The following is a 15176-nucleotide window of genomic DNA, read 5'->3' on the forward strand; positions in this document are numbered from 1 at the left end:
GGGCGGGGTCACCGCCTATATAAGTCAGAGCAGAGCGCACAGAGAGCATTCCAGCCGGGGAGAGCGTCGTGTCAACATCGGAAGAAGAGATGAAGAGAAGAAGCGGCGAGACAGCGGCGACAAGACAGCGGCAGCAGACCGGGCCCCTCGCTGGCAATAGAGCTGGAAGAAGATAGCGGCGGGGCCCGGGAGAAGAGGCGGAACACCGGGAGAAGTCGGAAGAAGATACCGGAGCTGCCCAATAAATTAATTTTGAAACCTGTGTACTGTGGTTTTTTTTTATTGACACTTCCCTAGGTGAATGGGTAGGGGTACCATGTACCCCATACTCATTCACATAGGGTGGGGGGGCCGGGATCTGGGGGCCCCCTTATTAAAGGGGGCTCCTGGATTCCGATAAGCCCTCCGCCCGCAGACCCCGACAACCAACGGCCAGGGTTGTCGGGAAGAGGCCCTTGTCCTCATCAACATGGGGACAAGGTGCTTTGGGGTGGGGGGCCGCAGCGCGCCCCCTCCCCCAAAGCACCAACCCCCCATGTTGAGGGCATGCGGCCTGGTACGGTTCAGGAGGGGGGGGGGCGCTCGCTCGTCCCCACCCCCATTCCTGTCCGGCCGGGCTGCGTGCTCGGATAAGGGTCTGGTATGGATTGGGGGGGACCCCCACGCCGTTTTTATCGGCGTAGGGGGTTCCCCTCAAGGTCCATACCAGACCCAAGGGCCTGGTATGCTCTTGGAGGGGGAACCCATGCCGGTTTTTTATTTAAAATTTGGCGCGGAGTTCCCCCTCAAGAACATCTGAGCACAAGTCGCGTGCCGAAGTCGGATCATGCAAGACGGCAATCCGACTTTGATCCGACTTCAATGATAGTCAATAGGCTGAAGTAGGATCAAAGTCGGACCAAAGTAGTACAGGGAGCATTTCTAAAGTCGGAACGACTTGTGTCGGACCAGTTCGGACGGCTCCCATAGGGAAACATTAAATTTCACACGTCATGCGACATGAGCTCCCAATGTCGGAGCGTTTGTCGGACCAGTGTGAACCCAGCCTGAGGGCTTCACAGAACAGCTGTATTTATACTGAGATTAAATTACACACAGGTGGACTCTATTTACTAATTAGGTGACTACTGAAGGCAATTGGTTCCACTAGATTTTAGTTAGGGCTATCAGAGTAAAGGGGGCTGAAAACAAATGCACGCCACACATTTTCTGGATATTTATTTGTAAAAAACTTTTGAAAACCATTTATCATTTTCCTTCCGCTTCACAATTATGTGCCACTTTGTGTTGGTCTATCACATAAAAAAATCCCAATAAAATAAAATTACGTTTTTAGAAAATTTCAAGGGGTATGAATACTTTTTCAAAGCATTGTAACAATAGTTTGAAGAAAACTTTAAGAAATATACTGGTTTTCTATTTCTTTATTCATTTTTCTATTGGTTAAGTTCAATTGACTTGTGCCTTTTTTCAACCTAACTATGTAATATGAAGGTGCCCTGCAGGGAAGGAGAGAGAAACAAAAGTTATGTCCTAGCTGCCTGCTTTACTGCTGGCTTGCTCCATCAGCAGGGCCATCCTAATCCTTCTGTATTAAACTGCATTATAACAGTATGCTCTTTATATTGTAAAGCTCTGTGCAAACTTTTGGCGCTATATAAATCCTTTATAATAATAATAGTGTATTTTATTGACTACAGGTTCATTTAAAGTGTATCTAAAGCCATTTTCTTTTTTTTTTTCTTTTTTTTTTTGGATAGAGCCATGAGGGTTGAAACTCCTGTCAAGTTTTTATTGTTGTCTGTTTCTCTCTTTACCCTCTTTATTTGGAAATGAAAGTATAGAAGAAACAAAATAATGAGTTGTCATTGGACCAAGAATAAAGAAGAAATCATCCAATAATGACACTTGTTACAGTAATAGCTGTCTAAGAGGGCACTTATCTTACTTTGGAGAGACATTCATTCAATAGGATAATGGTTTGGTGAAAGAATAACATCTTTAGTTTGCACTAAATGGGTGGTTTAATCAATAAAATGTTTTCGTTGAAATGTGAATAATTGGTTCAAGAAGAATATCCAATAAAATTTGACCAAAACAGTCATTTTCTTAGGTGTGATGAAAGAAACATTATTTGAAACTATCAATTCTATGACTGATCAATCTCTTATTGCTATGTGCGTGGCCAGCAGAAAGGAGCACTATCTTTAAAAATGGTAACCTTGATGCTAGATATCCTCCAGCTAGGAAATGAAGCGGGCTCTATCTGGCTTGTAGCTTCTGATGCACACAGTGAGAAGCTCACCGTGTGCAGTAAAATCATATTAAGCAATTTTAAGTACTGGGGAGCCAGTACAACTGTGCAAGACTGAAGGACTGGAGTACTGCTTTAACAGTATTTGTCAAATTGGATTTTAGTTCAATTTTCAGCTTAGAAACCTGCGTTCTATATCATGTTTTGCATTATTTGCTTAAAGTGTTACTAAACCCAGGACCCTGCATTCACTATATCTGGTCTCCCACAGTACACAGAACATGGAAATGCAATTATTTTAGTAAATACTGCTAAATACCTTTTCTCATCAGCAGTAAATAGCAATCTTGTGACTTCTATCAGTGTTTGGCTGAGCACTGGTTAAAGCTTTCATTCTCCTCTGACTGTCCTATGAGGCTGCATGACCCTCTGACACTCTGTCTGGACAGTGCTGTTTGGCCCTGTGCCGATCACATGCACCCCCCCCCCCCAAAAAAAAAGAAATAACCCTCTAGCAATACACACCAAACTTAGCATGTGCAGAGTGACTCCAAGGCTCTGTACTATCAGGGCATGTATTGGGGACTGTGGAAGAAGGGTAGAATCAGAGAAGACATGATCTTTTCACACAATGTGCAGGATTAACCCCATAGGTTCCACAGTGAGTATAACAAGCATTCTTTACTGCATATACAGACTGATTTTACTGTTCTGGGTTTAGTAACACTTTAACACAGGGGTCTCAAACTGGCGGCCCTTCAGCTGTTGCGAAACTACAAGTCCCATGAGGCATTGCAAGGCTGACAGTTACAAGCATAACTCCCACAGAAAGAGGCATAATGGGACTTGTAGTTTCGCAACAGCTGGAGGGCCGCCAGATTGAGACTCCTGCTTTCACACCTTTATATACTGTATATAAATATGTAATACAGGGTGTTTCCATGGTGCAGGCAAGTATCATGCAGACAAGTTTCACAAATACTTACAGATTGGGGCTTCCTCTCCAGCCTTTACCATTTCTAGCCAATATAAAATATTAACTTCAGTGATAGGCTGATCTGCTGGGAGTGCAAACACTTGTCCTTGTGTGCCAAAGGTAACCAGAACAAGCACTGGTAGGTGTGGGATCAGACCAAAGTATTTCTTCAGCATCTCATATGCCACAGGAGTTTCCTTGCTGCAAAATATATAATAAAACTGACTCACACTTTTATGTAATGTACACACTGGCAGTATTAAAGTGCATTTGCTGCATATTCAAAATGTGTGCCTGACCACAGATCTCCAATATGCGCACATTTACATGTTTTATAAAAGTACGTACTGAATGATACAGAGGGAATCCAGTGAGCTCCTAACTTCTTGTTGGAGCTGACAACACAGTGCCTTTAAAGATCCAGTATATGAAAAGAAAATGTGCTGCGCTGCACTGAAACCCCAAGTGGCGTTGTCAGCCTTGCCCAAATTCTTCTCTGCTCTACTACAAAGAAAGGTGCTGGCTTTGCACATGTCAGCACATCCCTCTCTTCTCATCTCAAAAGGATACAAGTTTTATTTATAACAGAATTTTACATTTTGGATATTTCTTCATATCACAGGCTTCCTATAATATAAAAAAAAAAAAAGCCAAGAGCGGTGCTGATTGGAGCCGCAGCCATCTTGCTACACCTGGAAGACGCTGCTGCCTATGTTCCAGCCTGATGCCTGTCAGCTGTACTTCCACTAACAGCTTCCCAGCCGAACTCTGCTTCAGCAAGCCACTTGCATACCGAGCTCTGCAACCTCACAGTGATCATAATGGAGGCCAATATAGGTTTATGACAAGCCTTAAAGTGATTGTAAAGGCTAGCATGTTATACTTACCTCCTCTGTGCAGTTGGTTGTGCACAAAGCAGCCTGATCCTCCTCTTCTCGGGTCCCTCTTTGCTGCTCCTGGCCCCTCCCTCCTATCGAGTGTCCCCATAGCTAGCAGGTACCTATGGGGGCACTGGAGCTGAGTCAAAGCTCCGTGTGTCCATTCAGACACAGAGCTCCGCCCCCTCTCTTCCCTGATTGGCTGGCCAACTTTGATTGACAGCCTGCGGGAGCCAATGGCGCTGCTGCTGTGTCTCAGCCAATCAAGAGGAGTGTCCCGGACTGCTTAGACTTTCGTGGACATCGCTGGAGAGAGATGGGGCTCAGGTAAGTAATTAGGGGGGTGCTGGGGAGGCTGCTACACACAGAAGGTTTTTTATCTTAATGCATAGAATGCATTAAGATTAAAAAAACCTTCTGCCATTACAACTCCTTTAAGCCACTTTTAACTAGCGAGTGCAATTTTTTTGTCTTTTATTCTTTTTAATAAATCTCTACATCCTCCCCATTGGGGGGGGGGGGGGGCTCCAACTAGGTGTAGAGTGTTAGTTCACCTTTTTATTTTTTCTGTAAAGGTGAACTAACACTTAAGCCTAGTACACATGGGCAGAATGTTGGGAGGCATCGGACGTTTACATAGAAACTGCCCAATATTCGGCCCGTGTGTACGGCAGCCAGATCCGACAGAAGAAAATCGTTTGGTTAGCTTCTGTCGAAGGGTCATAACTGGAAAAGTTTCAGCCAATGGCTGAGAGTGCTGACTGGAGTGTTCTGGAGTGTTCAAGTCACTCCACAATATGTCACACCACGATATCACCTTTTACCATCAGAATCTGGTAAAGGCTAAATCAGAATGAATTTACGATTAACCTGGTAAATGTGTAAAGGAGCCTATAGCTCCACCTTTTGACTGGAAATAAATATTACAATATTTCTAATTTATAAACAAAATATAGTGCAGCGCAATAGAAATAATAGTCCATAAAATTATCCAGTGATGAAAAAATCTTGTATGTGAGCAAACAGAGAAAGCCTCCTAAGGTGCATTAATGGACAAGACGGTAAAGCGGTGATTGTAGCCCATCCACCACAGATACTCCAGCCTCTCACCTCAGACTTGACCTGTAACAGGTCACACAGCTTTTGACTCACACCTGGGGTACTGATCACATATGGTCCAGCCTATGGTCTCCCCAAACATAAGAACAAAAAAAGGGGACAATCTAGTGCTCTCCGTTTTACAGGTTTATTTTAAACCTGTAAAACGGAGAGCACTAGATTGTGGGTCATAACTGGGCAGACCTTTTCCAGTTATGACCTGTGACAAAAAAAGGGGACAATCTAGTGCTCTCCGTTTTACAGGTTTATTTTAAACCTGTAAAACGGAGAGCACTAGATTGTCCCCTTTTTTTGTCCTTAATGGACCGTCTTGTCCATTATTGCACCTTAGGAGGTTTTCTCTGTTTGCTCACATACAAGATTTTTTCATCACTGGATAATTTTATGGACTATTAATTCTATTACACAGCACTATATTTTGATTATTTTCTGTTGAGGTGTTCTGGATTATCCTTGAGTGTCAGCTAGCAATTTCATGTGTATTTAAAGTATAGTTTATCGGTGCTGAATATTTGTCGTTAATATTTCTAATTTACCTGATAAAAAAAAAATTATATGGCAAAATCTATGCAAATATATTCCACAATACTATACAGCATATTCCCGTTACACCCTTCAGCTATGTACTGAGCATGGAAAGTTGACCATTCATTTAAGATAGACACAAAGTAATGGAAACATTCTCATGTTAGTTCCATAATGTCAACATTGTACATTAATGGGCACATTACCTGATTGTTACTTACAGATTTAACCAACAAGCCAAATATGTCTCTAAGTATTTCCCCTGCACCAGACTCAGAATGTGTTTCTCATGGCTGTGATGGAGAGGGCCTTCTGAGAAGAGGATAAGAAGGGCTCTCTGGCTCTGGAGAAGGGATGGCAGAGTCTCCACCCTGACCTCTGGCTGTGGGACAAGGATATAAAGCAGATTTACTATTGGCAAACCTCGAAGAAGTTTGACATTCTTTTAAATAAAAGTTTGTTTGAACTGAACTTCTAGAAAACATAAATTAAGCCAACCACGGGAAGTTGTGCGTACAAGAAGCTGTAAAAACAATGAGAACACTAATTTTAATACGCAATGTATCCTGTTTAGAAAATACTTTTTTTTTGTTACATTTTCCATCAAACAAATTTAGTATCACATGTAATTCATGTGGCTTAAAAGGGGACTACAGTTCTTTTAACATTTTTTTTCTCAAAACATATTTGGGGATCAATTTACAGAGTAATTTCAGGCAATCAGTGAGCTAATAAACTGTGCTAGAGTCAGGAAGTTCTCCCTTAATTTACCTTAATGTGTTTGTAAAGGCAGAAGGTTTTTTTATCTTAATGCATTCTATGCATTGAGATAAAAAGCCTTCTGTGTGCAGCAGTCGCCCTCAGCCTAATACTTACCTGAGCTCCCTCCGATCCAGCGATGTTGCATGAGAGACTTGGCTGTCCGGGGCTCTCCCTCCTCGTTGGCTGAGACAGCAGCAAAGCACCAATGACTCCCACTACTGTTAAAGTCAGTAAGCCAACGAGGAGAAAGAGGGGGTGGGACCGGGCCGTGGCTCTGTTTCTGAATGGATACACGGAGCAGCAGCTTGGCTCAGGTGCCCCCATAGGAAGCTGCTTGCTGTGGGGGCACTCAATAGGAGGGAGGGCCCAGGAGTGCCAAAGAGGGACCAGAGAAGAGGAAGATCCGGGTTGTTCTGAGCAAAACCAGTGAACAGAGCAGGTAAGTGTAACATGTTTGTTATTTTGAAACCAAAAAAAAGAGACTTTAGTATCACTTTAATTAATAATCCACTGCAGCCACAATCAAGAAAGTACCTTACAGGAACTATGGGTGTGTACTTCCTGAGTGTCTGTTGTGTAATGTTCTCTATCTCTGTCCATACTGTATGACTATTTACATTCCAAATTTCAATGAAGGTTTGGATCCTGAATGGCAGCTAAGAAAAAACTTAGTGCTCCCTGTAAGGATATTTTAGCTTGCTGTCCACCATTTTTTAAAAGACTGTATCCATTTTAGAATAATATGTATATGTGACGTTTATGAGAAGTTAAATTTCAATTTCTTATAAATGGCCTGACTTCTTTTAAATGATGTGCTAGCCCCTTTCCTGTTAGCCTTTTCCTGTTATTAGTTTCTATATGAGTTATTAATATTCTATTTTTGCTTGTTTTAAAACATCCTGTATGTCTGTGTCTTTACCATATATTAATGAAAGGGTTGGACTTTTGTTGTGATGTCATTTTGGTTATATAAGTGGAAACACGGAAATATATCGGCAGATCATTCTGAGAGCTGCATGTCTTGTATGCGTGTCATAACTTTCATCAGAATGGTCCCCAGATCTGAAAGGGTTAGAAGGAACACTCTAGGGGGCGTGGCTTAGCAATGGCCGTGTGAAGAAGTTTTTCCCGAGTGCTTCTGGCAGTACCCTCTCTCACCCACAATTGTGACGGCTTTTTCACAGGAAAACGAGGAATGATAGCCTCTAAGAGGTACAGGACACGATCGCTGACCAGAGGAAACCAGACTGCAACCCCGCGGAGCGGAATTCAAAGATATTTCCGAGATTCACAGAGAGCCTCACCGGGCGCCATTGCGACAGCGCCACGTGTGCAGTACATGGACGGGCCTGAACCGCTGGAATTACCTAGCTCCCCGGCTCTGTCTAATACACCGGATTGCTTCTCGGAGACTCCAGCTGCCTTTCGATCTACCATGGCTAGCTCTTCCCTACAACCAAGCAGCATGCCTGAAGATCTTCGTGCCATCTTACAGGCTCTCCCCACTAAGGCGGACATAGAGGCTCTTCCCTCTAAGTCGGACATTGAAACCCTCATCCTCCGAGTGGAGGAAGCACACGCCCGCGATATACAGGAGATCAGGGCTGAGATACAGGTGATCTCGGACCGTGTGGACTCCGGGGAGGGCTCGATTACAGTCCTTACACAGCGGGTCTCGGCTCTGGAGCGAGCCCAGGAATCCCAGACAGCCACCGCAGTGGACTTACAACGACACATGGAGGACTTAGAGAACCGCAGTCCTCGCAATAACCTGCGGCTGTGGGGCCTCCCTGAAGCCACTGGCTCGGAAGATTTGGAGGTGACGGTTGTGGCCATCTTCCAGAAGGTACTGGGCACCGCACCGCCAAGTCTGGAGTTAGACCGAGTGCATAGAACCTTGGGACCTAAATCACCAGACCCAGACAGACCTCGGGATGTGTTATGCAGGATTCACAGATACACACAGAAGGAACTTATACTCCGTAAAGCCTGGGATCATAGGGAATTAGAATTCGATGGAGCGTCTATCAAGATTCTGCCAGATCTCTCTAGAGCCACACTACAGCGCAGGGCTCTGTTAAGACCAACGCTGGATTTGGCCAGACGGCGGGGCTGCACATACCGCTGGGGTTGCCCATTAGCGGTGACTTTTCGCAATGACTCTTCTACTTTTACCCTGCGTACCCCAGCGGACCTGCCTGCATTCTTCAACTTTCTGGGGGAGGAGCCAATCTCGGTTCCGAATTGGTTGGCTCTTATCCCTCGTTTTGTGGGCCGCCGGGATCCTCCACTCAACGGAACTACCAACCTCCTCGGCAACAACGCTCCAGAAGGTGGCAGCGAGCAGCTTCCGTGGAGGATCCACGTGAGTCATGACTTCCAAGTCCCTCTTTGATTTACACTAAAGCCTGATCACCTTTTTTTTTTTTTCCTTTCGGTTTTTATTGTTCCCCTGTGATTGCCGCTGTTGGTTAGCCCCTTCAAGCCGACCTGGGTATAGTTATCACTCCCCCGTTTTAGTACTGAGGATGTATGCTCATTTGACTGAGATCTGGTTCTGACAGTCCAACCCCTGCACGGATCTCTCTTTCCTCCCGGCCTCAGTATGGACGGCCCTGGTCACAAGGTTAGCATACCGCCCAGAGCGGCCTCTTGTGCCCGCTGTCTATGATGGGAAACCACCAAGAATTTCATGGACAGAGCCGGGTCCATGTTAAATCTTATGCTGGAGACTATTATCCAATCCCAGAGTCTTTAATAATATCCTCCCACGAGGGTAAAGAGGGGCCCTATGACTCTAAGCTACAGCACTCTCCGATTCATAAGCGGTCTTCCTGTGAATAATATGAAGAAGTGTTTGTGCCGCACTAAAGAGACTGTAAGTAAGTGGATGCCGCCAGGCGCTTTACTTTATGATGGCATCAATAGCATTAGTGAGAAAGTGCAGGTATCTTACTTCTGTCTGTTATGCAGTAGGGATATTTATTGTTTACGGTATTGGGCCCCCCCCCTTTTTTTTTCTCTCCCGGGTCATCCTGCTCACTTGGAGGGGGTTTTCTAATTAATGGAGAGAGGGGAGGTGGGATATAACTGTATATCCTCTGCAAGCCCCTGCCGGTCTATTTAGGGTCACTAGGGGTCGCGAGGTCCTGAAGACACACCTTCCCAGCACCACCTGCTGACCTCCGGGCCGCGGGGGGAGGAGATGTGGAGGGGAGAACCCATATCATGATGTCAGAATACTGCACGGTATAGCTTTCTATTTAAAATGCCTCGCAGACTAGGGTTGGGGGGTGAGACCTGGAAGAAAATGTAACTCTGGTGGACTGGTTACGGCTGGAGGGGGAGGGAACTTTGAAAGTAGAACTAGATAATTTGCATTAGGTAGAATTAGGAGATTCTCGGAAGGTGAGGGGGCGATGTCAACCCATCTGCTTGGTCTCAGGTCGGGCTACCGCTCAGTTGAGGGACGCAGTAGGCAGGGGGTGTTTAAGAGTTTAAAGGTTATTCTGATTAGGCATCAGGTCAGACTGGTATACTTTTGTTAAATGCTTTCGTATTATTTTACAGAAGAAAGTTCATGTAACCTCTATTTAAATGTATTATTTCTTATTGTGCGCTCTAGCCGTCATTATCATTATACTGAAAATACATGTCAATACAGGGTGGGGGAGAGGGGGGAGCCGGAGACCTCGTCACTGGCTGTTTATTTCCGTGCTCCCACTTAGGCCTGCGCTCGATTACTAGTTCTGAACTAGTGAGCGTTAAAGCACCATTGTGCTACCTAATTAGACTATCTCTAATACTACTGATTGCTGGTAACTCAGCACTATTTTTCTTCTCTCTTTTTCACTCATCTTCCTTCCTACTCCTCTCCCTCTTAACTTCTTTCCCTTATCCCAAATCTTTCCCTTTTTATTTTAGCTACTTCTGCCCCCAGAATTTTATTTATACAGGGGGGCCATGGAGGCGGTGACTGTATTCTCTTTAAATGCAAAGGGTCTAAACGTTCCTGAAAAATGACGCATGTTGCTGGGTGACCTACATCATCATAAAGTTAATTTGGCTTTCATACAGGAGACTCACTTCAAAGAAGGTAATTTACCGATATTGAAGAAAAAATTATATCCGACGGTGTACCACTCCACATTTGGTCCCACCAAATCTAGAGGGGTGTCAATACTCATTTCGCGATCTGTACCCTGGAAGTGTGCAGATGTGAAAACTGACTTAGCGGGACGATACTTGTTCATCAGGGGTGACATTGGCGGAGTAGAAGTGACACTAGCAAACATATATGACACTACCTGCCTGGAGTTTGCATGTTCTCCCTGTGTCTGCGTGGGTTTCCTCCGGGTACTCCGGTTTCCTCCCACACTCCAAAGACATGCTGGTAGGTTAATTGGATCCTGTCTAAATTGGCCCTAGTATAGGTATGAATGTGAGGTAGGGACCTTAGATTGTAAGCTCCTTGAGGGTATAGGGACTGATGTGAATGTATAATATATATGTAAAGCGCTGCGTAAATTGACGGCGCTATATAAGTACCTGAAATAAATAAATAAATAAAATATGCTCCCAACAGCCAACAAGATCAATTTATTGCCAAGACATTGGACACTCTGAAGAGCTTCACAAAGGGTCAGTTGATTCTAGGGGGTGACTTTAATGTCTCACTGATCCCCTCAGAAGACACTTCATCTGGAAATTCCTCATTCACACCGACAGCCAGGAAACGCATAGCACGTTCATTACACAATTCACAACTGATTGACGTATGGAGACTCTTACATCCGACTGCACGAGATTACACCTTCTATTCGACTCCACATAGGCATTATTCTAGGATTGACTACTTCCTAGTTCCTCATACCCAATTACACGCCGTACGCAGCTCCTCGACTGGATCTATCACATGGTCTGATCACGCCCCGGTCCTACTGTCCTATGCCCTAACAGACTGTTTCACTACCAGGGAACGGACTTGGAGACTAAATGAAAGTCTTCTACAAGACGATGAGACTCTCAAGGACGTAGTAAAGGAGGTGGAGTATTACTTTAAGACTAATGACACCCCTGACAGTAATCCCGCCTTGGTGTGGGAAGCCCACAAGGCGGTGATACGCGGTGTCTTAATTAAACATGGCACACGGATTAAGAGACAACGCTCGATACAACTGACATCGCTTCTAGATGACCTACATAAACACGCTCAAACTCCTGAGGGAGAGGCGGAACTTTTTACCAATTGCTGATCACACCTTTAGAGAGCCCTCGATTACAATGTATAGAAGGGTGGGAACGGGATTTGCAATGTACCTTCACGCCCCGTCAAAAACAAAATATCATACATTTCACCTACAGATCCTCGATATGTACAAAGACGCAGGAGACTAATTATAAAATTCTTACTAGATGGTACAACACCCCTGCTAAATTACATATTATCTTCCCATCTGCCTCAGATCTTTGTTGGAGATGTCAGAGCGAACGGGGAACTCTACTTCATATTTTTTGGACCTGCCCTAAGCTAGAGCAATTTTGGGAGACCGTTCAAAGTACAATACAGAGATTCACACTGAGCGATCTATAGTACCAGACCCAGCGATTTTCTTACTTCATGCCTCTCACATACCCAGCAAGGCCTACAAAAAATCGCTGTTGCGTCACTTGTTTGACGCCGCCAAGGCATGCATTCCCTTATTATGGAAATCCACACAATCTCCCACTGTCACCATGTGGATTAGAAAAGTGGAGGATATTAAAAAAATGGAGGACCTAGTTCTCACGGCCAGACACCAAAATGAACGGTTCTCCAAGACATGGACCATATGGAACATGTTCATATTCTCAGATGAGGGTCAGAACCTCCTGAGAGATGGACCTCTAGTTTAGCATATGTATCTCCTTTTAGTCTTATGCCCCGTACACATGGTCGGACTTTGTTCGGACATTCCGACAACAAAATGCTAGGATTTTTTCCAACGGATGTTGGCTCAAACTTGTCTTGCATACACACGGTCACACAAAGTTGTCGGAAAATCCGATCGTTCTGAACGTGGTGACGTAGAACACGTACGTCGGGACTATAAACGGGGCAGTGGCCAATAGCTTTCATCTCTTAATTTATTCTGAGCATGCGTGGCACTTTGTCCGTCGGATTTGTGTACACATGACGGATTTTGTTGTCGGAAAATTTTATATTCTGCTCTCAAACTTTGTGTGTCGGAAAATCCGATGGAAAATGTCCGATGGAGCCCACACACGGTCGGAATTTCCGACAACACGCTCCGATCGGACATTTTCCATCGGAAAATCTGACCGTGTGTACGGGGCATTATTGTGAGGGGTGGTGAGGGGATCTCGGTGGTCTGAGTAGATGCACTTGCTGCCTCCATGTGCCCCCTTACCCTTACCCCTCTCTTCCCTCCCCACTATCCTCCTCCAATTTCCCCCCTCTTCTCTCGTAATTTCCTACATCTCCCTTACCCCTTTGGACTTCTGCTATCACTCTATTTTACGTTCTCTATCCTTTTATACTCTCCTGTCTATATCCTCTTTTTCTGTTTCACAATTATTTTCCTTGAATTTTAAGCTTTTGGAAAATGGAAAATGGAGTGGGAGGGCACTAATGGTTCATATAGCACCTCAATATAAGGCATTATGATCACGCATGTCTGTTATAAGTTCTCAGATGATAGATTTGGAAATGTTACAATGGCAGAGGCTGTGTCCTCATTTTCTCTTCTACTGATTGAGGCTGCGTCCTCACCATTTCTCACTTGACTTTGTATAAGTTGTTATGCTGATGTGCCTTCTCCAGTTGTTGAATAAAATTATATTTGAAAAAAAAAAAAGAAGAAACACTCTAGGCAGGATATCATACGAGGGTTCACTTGCTTTTAGAACATCACACACCCCATCACTCCCTTTTTAATTAGGCTTTCCAGAGGCAAGAGAAAAGTAGTAGAAAACAGCCTACAAAGGGTATGTTTTGGAATACATCGCTTGTATTGCAAGCTTGGGTTCTCAGAATACCTGATTATTAATAAAAGGTAGTGGGTGGACAGGTATAGCAAAACAATGCTTGGAAGAAAAACTGAGGTGCTGCATATGAAGGCTGTGCTTCTTAGATACGGTGATATGGCGCAGCTCCTCTTCTGGGTTTAAAGTGTCACTAAACCCACATCATAAAAAACTATCAATAAATGGTGTATTACATGCTGTTCATACTCACTCAGTCACTATGAGATTTGTTTTCGGTATTCTGTGAAAAACCTAGTTGATCCTGCTGCTCTCTATCTCCCCCTTCTGTTCATGTCCCCAATGCAGCTAGGAATTTTGCAGCTGTATTGGCAGCTCTGCACATGCTCAGTTTTCACTGAGTTTCTATGCTGAGCATTTCCTCCCTATCACATCTGAGCAGCCCATGTGACTATAGAGTCACATATGTGGGCGTATACACAGTGGTAAATGACAGCCAACTCCCTCCCTCCTCCTCCAAACCCACTTACCAGCTAAATACAATGGGGGTGGGATATTACATGTAGATTAATGGTGGTTTCTCCTCCCTCTTATTCTAAGGCACAGGCTTGAGGGGCGTGACACAGCTGGTGACTGGCAGAAATCTGCCCACACCATGTTATTTACACAAAATAATAAAGATTTGATTTCAAATACATATTTGTATGGCAATTTAAAACAGTTTGATATTAAAAGAGAGAGATCGTGCTCCTCAGAAACGTCACTTGCCGGAAGTGATGTTCCGAGGAGCACAATCTCTCATTGGTGAGGTTCAGTTTCCACATGCTGTGTCCGCTGTGACCACACTACGCCAGTATTTGCTGCTGCAAGTGGATGTATTTATGCTTTACTTGATCTTAGCTCATGTGAGTGCAATGTTTTAAGCTTTTTAATAGAAATACATTTTTCACAACGATACTGCACTATTGGAGCACTTTTGTGACAGAGATCACTGGGAGCAGTGATCTCTGTCATGTTGTAGTTAGCCCATCCCCCCCCCTACAGTTAGAATCACTCCCTAGGACACACTTAACCCCTTGAGTGCCCCCTAGTGTTTAACCCCTTCCCTGCCAGTGTCATTTACACAGTAATCAGTGCATTTTTATAGCACTGATCACTGTATGAATGACAATGGTCCCAAAATAGTGTCAAAAGTGTCCAATGTGTCCGCCATAATGTTGCAGTCACGATAAAAATTGCAGATCACCGCCATTACTAATAAAAAAAAAATAATAATAATAATAATAAAAATGCCATAAATCTATCCCTTATTTTGTAACTTTTGCGGAAACCAATCAATATACGCTTATTGCGAATTTTTTTTTTTACCAAAAATATGTAGAAGAATACATATCGGCCGAAACTGAGAAAGAAATTTGTTTTTTATATTCTTTTTTGGGGATATTCATTATAGCAAAAGGTAAAAAATATTGCATTTTGTTCAAAATTGTCGCTCTTTTTTGTTTATAGCTCAAAAAATAAAATCTGCAGAGGTGATCAAATACCACCAAAAGAAAGCTCTATTTGTGGAAAAAAAGGACATTGATTTTGTTTGGGTGCAATGCCGCACGACCGCGTAATTGTCAGTTAAAGCGTGCTCTGGTCAGGAAGGGGGTAAATTCTTCTGCGGCTGAAGTGG

General features: G+C 44.0%; 1 protein-coding gene across 3 annotated transcripts in view; it reads right to left on the reverse strand.

Annotated features, from left to right (window-relative positions):
* Positions 1-15176, reverse strand: part of TXNDC16 (thioredoxin domain containing 16) — a 171013-nt gene that overhangs the window by 12348 nt on the left and 143489 nt on the right. For 2 of the 3 annotated variants that reach the window (XM_073609963.1, XM_073609964.1), the window contains exons 19-20: positions 5974-6134; positions 3241-3431 (exon numbers count right to left, since the gene is read on the reverse strand). In XM_073609963.1, the coding sequence (XP_073466064.1) occupies positions 3241-3431; positions 5974-6134 (352 nt within the window). Of the gene's footprint in view, positions 1-3240; positions 3432-5958; positions 6135-15176 lie in introns of those variants that run through there. The other variant, XM_073609965.1, reaches the window with a different exon arrangement.

The sequence above is a fragment of the Aquarana catesbeiana genome, linkage group LG13, assembly GCF_042186555.1.
Source record: "Aquarana catesbeiana isolate 2022-GZ linkage group LG13, ASM4218655v1, whole genome shotgun sequence".
Classification (NCBI taxonomy): Eukaryota; Metazoa; Chordata; class Amphibia; order Anura; family Ranidae; genus Aquarana; species Aquarana catesbeiana.